The sequence below is a fragment of the Bactrocera neohumeralis genome, chromosome 2 (genome assembly GCF_024586455.1).
Source record: "Bactrocera neohumeralis isolate Rockhampton chromosome 2, APGP_CSIRO_Bneo_wtdbg2-racon-allhic-juicebox.fasta_v2, whole genome shotgun sequence".
In the NCBI taxonomy this organism is placed as follows: Eukaryota; Metazoa; Arthropoda; class Insecta; order Diptera; family Tephritidae; genus Bactrocera; species Bactrocera neohumeralis.
Window position 1 is genome coordinate 39054753 of NC_065919.1, and position 6000 is coordinate 39060752.

The 6000-nt window shown below is 37.7% G+C and overlaps 1 protein-coding gene across 1 annotated transcript; it reads right to left on the bottom strand.

The window, feature by feature from the left end:
- Positions 1-3174: 3174 nt before the first annotated feature.
- Positions 3175-5140, bottom strand: LOC126756565 (uncharacterized). Its single transcript, XM_050469741.1, has 2 exons — positions 4994-5140; positions 3175-4082 (listed from the first exon to the last, which is right to left on the bottom strand). Exons 1-2 carry the CDS (start codon positions 5138-5140, stop codon positions 3372-3374), a joined length of 858 nt encoding a protein of 285 aa, XP_050325698.1. The 3' UTR covers positions 3175-3371.
- Positions 5141-6000: the final 860 nt, after the last annotated feature.

The following is a 6000-nucleotide window of genomic DNA, read 5'->3' on the forward strand; positions in this document are numbered from 1 at the left end:
ATAAGAAGTTGTTAAGTTTGACAGTTCGTTTTGCTGTTACCGTTGCGTGTCGCAATCTTGTATTTGTCGCTCTTGAGACTAAGTTTAATCACTATGCAAATTTACATACTAAGTCGGTGATTATTTCTCAAAACTCGTGCCAGAGCTCTTCACACTGGATGAGAACTGATTCTGTCAATCCTCATTCCGTAGGCTATCCACAAGTACCAGTCAATTGCATGAATAAAGACAGTTGGCTGATTAGTTGCGCTAACGGTTGCTACTAGTTGTGAAGTAGATTGTAACTAGTAGATTTCAGCGCAGGGTATTGGCATTCATTATGCACAACATGTATCATAACATTAAACATTTACAATGTTATTATTTGTAAGTAAGCAGGTGTGTATGTAGGTGAGTTGATTGTTTTGGTTTGCTTTTGTTAATGAATGCTTAGAGGCGACAACGGGTGAATGGGAATTGTAGAGACAAATTTTGTTTGCAAAAACAGCAAATCAGGTGAGAAAGCAGAATAATAGTAGTAGAACTCAAAATGTAGTGTCAGTTGAGAAGGTGAAATGTAGTGGGGAATGCAGACGAACAAGAAGCAAAGTGCAAAAGAAAATGGGTAAATTTGAGTAGCGATGATTGGTTCATTTTTGGTGACTTCTTTGAATAACAAATGACCAAATAGATTATCGAAATCAGCATAAAGTTGGCGTAGAATTGGATAAATGAAATTCGAGCGCGAATTAATTAGCAAGCAAGAGTTGCTACAAAAGTGGGACAGTCAGATGTGTGGGTGTGCTGAGCGTCGTAGTTTTATAGACCGATTTGATACTTAATGATTTCAAAGGAAAGTGTATGGATAGTTCAAATAAGGCAAATTAGTGTGAGTGAAATTGATTTCGAATGCGCCAAATTCCGCTTGTGTTATATATATACATATGTATGTATGTATGCATTGTTTTGCTGCTCAAAGTCAATCGGTCATTAATTGTCTGATTGCTTTAATGCTCATAAACTGAGGAATTTGTACGTGTGCTGCAAAATGCATGGCGTTTAAGAATGAAAGTGTAAGGGCGTTGGAAGCAATTGTGCAGTGATTTTCAATGTGCTTAAGAGCTTCTTGGTTAATTTTGTTTAAGTAGAAAATTTACAAAGAAAGTGAGATGCGTTGAGCTTGAGTAAATTAAATCCAAAGCCTTTATGCAAATATGGAATTTTGAAGTAGATGCTAATAAGTGAGCAAAGCGGTGAGCGCACGTGGCGGTGACTGAACTTTCGTGATAATGAAAGAGTAGATCAGTAAGGCCTGGGCATGAAAATGATTGTGCTTAAAAAGTTAAAGAAAGTTGCGGATGCATTTTAACGTGCAACAAATTAAATGCATTTATACGTGAGAAAAAGTGCATTAAATGCATTGATGTCACAACCGATGCGATGAAGAGGTACAAAATCAAGTTTACAACATTTAAGGCGACCACCGAGCTTAGATTTATTGTTGCGTGAAGCTACAATTAATCAGTGCTTACATTTTATGTTAAATGTACATAATGAAATCCATATGGTTGTGAGCGCTCATTATGAGATTGAAAATATTTCAAGTTTTTAATGTTATATTGATAGTGAAGCTGTGTTCTTTGAGGAAGTGGGTTTCAGTCCAATTATTTTAGGTGGAAATTTTAAATATGATATACGAAATTGGAACTCAAAGAATGGCATCTAAAATGTTATTATGAATGGATTGATTTTCGCGATTATATAGCTAAGTGTTGAAGGGTGTTTAAGAAAATATTTAAAGACGTATAACAAAGTTTAGTATTTAACCAGGAAGATGAGCGTAGAATTAAGTACATAGGATACTTATTAGTATATATTACTTTTCTCTTTAAGTGTGCATATTCACTGTATCGAAAAGTCAGAGTTAATGTTTCAGATTTGTTTAAAGAAAAGAAAATATGTTTTTTTTTTTTAATTTTCACATGAATTATTATTCATTCTTTTGTATATGTAGTTTTTTTAAGGATATTTTCAGTTGGTGGTGGTCTTTTTCAATAGCGGGCAGTAAACAGTTGATAGATAGATAGAGGATAGTAAGAGGTAAATAGAATTATATAATACAGAGTGAAGACAACGATAGTGCAGTAAAATAAAATGTTAAGCACAGTGCATGACTTTACATTACATAGGGATACAGATAGAATAAGAAAGTTATAGAAAAAGTGCTTAAGTTAACATAATAACTCGATAGTAGATACAGTAGTGATAAGTGATAGATAAAGTAAGAAAATAATTACAAAAGACAAAAGAGTAGTGGAAAGATTTAGAGGTAAGAGCGGAAAATAAAAGAAATAGAACAAGTAAATAGAGTAGTAGGTGAAATTATGGTGGAAAATAGTGATAGAAAAGATGAATAGAAAATAGTGTTGATAGGCAAAAGTGGTGATGATTTAATTTCGCTCAATGTTTCATTGTTTTTTAGTTTTTTAGTTGCAAGTTGCACAATCAGCTGACTAGTAGGTACATGCGTGGTGTCCGTTCATGTTTATGTGCCAAATGAAAGAGTTAGGTGTGTGCCTTGATATGTTTCGGTTGCAATGGATGAAGTGACATGAGTTGTCTGCACGTTCACCTCGACTCCACGTTATTGCACATGCATGTAGTTGCTTGCATATGTCCGTGTGTGAATAGCCTCCGCGATGTGAGCTTTGTGTGATGTAATAATGCAACTTAACAACAGCAACAACAAGGTGTAAAATTAGCTTACGCAACACGCATTACAAATACACCAAATACTCTTATTGTTGCAAGTACATAACAATATTTCGCTTAATAATTAAATTAAATCTTGAAACTAGATGGATGGAACAGTGTGAAGGTCAGTGCAGTATGAAGGATGAGGTGAGTTGGAGCGATACGTTAATTCACATACAGTTATGTATTATTATGTGTATGTATGCACCATCCCCTCACTTGCCGACCAACTCTTTACTGCCTCAGGCACATGAAGATTCGTTTTTGGGTTCGGTTGTTCCAATCGTCTTTCGTCCTTTTTTGTCCTTTTACATTTCATTACATACATTACAAAATATATATATGCGATAATAAATAAATTAAAATAAATTAATAATAAATAAAGTTCTTTGTTATGAATTCGTTGCAGTTCGTGTGCCGTTGCATGGATTGCCCGTTTCGCGAAGCTTTCCGAGCAGTGTCATTGCCTCGACAGCTAACCCATGTGGGTCATTATTATTTTTGTGCGTGTATTGGTTATATCTCGTTAATTTGTAGTTTGTAGTTTGTTTGTTTACATTACCCTAAGTGTTGTTTTGGCTTTTCAGCGCAGAAGCTTTTACGCTAGCAAGCTGCGCTTCAACTCCTGTGCGACGTGCTTACCGTCTGGCTTGCTTATAGCCAGAGTAGGCGATTGTTTGCGCAACTGGCGAGCTGTAGGCACCATGGGAGTCCCAGCCGGAGTTGCCACCAGATGACCAGCCGCCTGAGGCAGCGCCTGATGACCAGCCACCGCTGCTACCGCTGGAACTGCCGGAGTTCTTGCCGCCGAACAATCCGCCGAGACCGCCGAGCAGACCACCGCCGCCGCCGCCGCCCAAACGGCTTAGACCACTTGAGGCACCAGCAGCCAAGGCCAAGAAGAAAGCAATCACGGACACAACGAGGGCCTTCTTGGCCAAGAAGAGCAGACCGAAGATAGCACCGACACCCAAAACAGCGACCTTAGCACCGACACCCAACAAGATTGGCAAGAATTTTTTCAACAACTTCTTCTTCTTAGTACGCGACTCAACAACCAATTCACGCAAATCAGCCTTGATGTCATCGGGAATGGCACGTGCTACCGATCGTGCGGCATTGGCAAAGTTGAAGTTCAACGAGCGTTCGGCAAAGAAGTTCTTAGCGTGGTTCATGAAATAGGTGCCCATTTCGCTGGTGCGTGCCTCAACGCTGGGTGCTGCCTCCACGGCAACAGCATTGTCATCGAGCGATTTACCCTGACGTCCTTCGTTAGATTTGATGAGTGAGACGCCGCCGAAGACTTCGATTTGTGGATTTTCAAAGAATGATCTAGCTTTGCGGAAGAGCTGTTTGTGGGGTCGGTTAAGATTTTTTGGAAGAAATAAGAAAACAAAATGAATTATTAAATTAGGTTGTAAGAATGAAAAGGTAAACTAAAATTTAGTAACTATAATAATATAATTTTTTAAGTTTTGTATAATGCTTTACATCACAAAGTCATTATGCTTGATAGTCAAATTCATATTGACGAAATGAAATGTTTGGTTTTTGGGAAAAAGTATTGAAATACACGTTGGATAACGGTTCGGTTCAGCGAAGTGAAGAACTAGTAACCATAATAATTGTCGTATTTATGGATTGAAATAAAACTTTTATGACATGATTTTTAATTATTTATAAACTTGTCATATAAAGTATAATGACGAAAATTTATGCAATTATTTTCACTTCATTCTTAAGGTGTCTCTTAAAAATCGTATTTTATAAAATTTATGTAACTTTAAACAACGTTTTAAGCATTTATAAAGCCTTTAAGAGACTTTCTGATCAAATTCTTAGGAAAATTGTGAATTGATACTCAAAAGATTAAGAAGCTTGCAATTTTCATATTTATGTAATTAAATTTGAAAAATTGTTATCAAATTATTGACATCATCCTTCAAATGTTAACGGCATTTCGTTTAAAATAAAAAAATGTTCATTCAACACACTTTACTCTTGAAAATCAAAAAATAGTTTGACTTTAGAAAATTTGAAGTATTGTGCACTCTTCACAAGTTTGTTATGCTTTCTATGAGTTGTTCTTCATTATGGCAAAAATCTGAAATCACTTTTAGTTGAATTTTCACTTTCATTTGTAATATTTTGTCAACTTTTTCAATAATTTCAGCGATTGCTTTCGATTAAGTGTTTATAACTGTTTTTTTTTTGAATTTTTGGCATTTTAAATTTTTATGTAATTTTTAACACTTCGTACCGTTAGTTGGAGGCACGAGATAGAATCAGCTTCCAAGCACTTATTAAAACCACTAGCCGGTGTGACGACATTATTATCCTTAATGGGATCGGCAAATGCACCAGCGGACAGCAGCAGGATACAGGTGGCGGTAAGATATAAATTCATGTTGTTGTAGTTGTTGGTTATTGTCGAACAGGACAGTAGGAAAATTGTTTGAAAATTTGTAATTTTCGTATTTTTACTACACCACCGTTTGCACTGTGTGTTTATTCGAATGGAACAACTTGCGGTTTGATAATTTTTCGACGATGTCAGGCTGTTTTTAAACAGTTCCAAACAATCATCAAAAATCTTAAAATTATGCAAAAAACAAACACAACTACATGCATGCCGGCAGCGACAATGACAGCAGAGTCTGAGATGAGTACCGTACGCTGAAGTTGAGCGCCGTCAAAACGATGGCAGTTGGCATTGGCGTGGTCATATACAACAACAATGCATGCAGCATAGAGTCAACCCGACGCAAGTAGTGAGCAAAGCGACACCAGCGCGAAAGCGAGTGAAATATCGTGCGCACAACAAGGCAACAACAATCGCAGTGTTGTTGAGCAGCAATGTCCCAAAAAAGCCCTCAGCGGAAGGCACTCTCCCACCGGTGTTGCAAAGCTAACGGCAAACCTTCATTGACCGCTTCGCGCAACCGCATATTAGCGTCGGCCGTACTCTTACTCTCAGGTTTTTTAAGAATCGCGCTGAATCGGTCGCAGATACCCACGTATGGACGCATAATTGCTCAGCTTTAATTGTTACCTTCCGCGTGCGTGTATTGTTCAGGCTAACTGTGGAGTATGCACGAAGAAAGCAACTAAGAGAGCAGTAAACACGCCGCTGTCGCCGTAACTCGTGCGTCATGTTGCTGCAAGGTCTTAGCTTCTGCGACACCGCTCTCCCACGCTCACCGCTGCTCAATGTTCTCTCTCGCTCCCATTTTGGCGGGCTCACATCTTCATCACTTCCTTAAACCA

Coding starts and splice junctions, on each gene's coding strand:
- LOC126756565 (XM_050469741.1), bottom strand. CDS start 5,140: ATGAATTTATATCTTACCGCCACCTGTATCCTGCTGCTGTCCGCTGGT. Junction 4,083..4,993: donor TCTCGTGCCTCCAACTAACG/GTACGAAGTGTT, acceptor CCCCACAAACAG/CTCTTCCGCAAAGCTAGATC.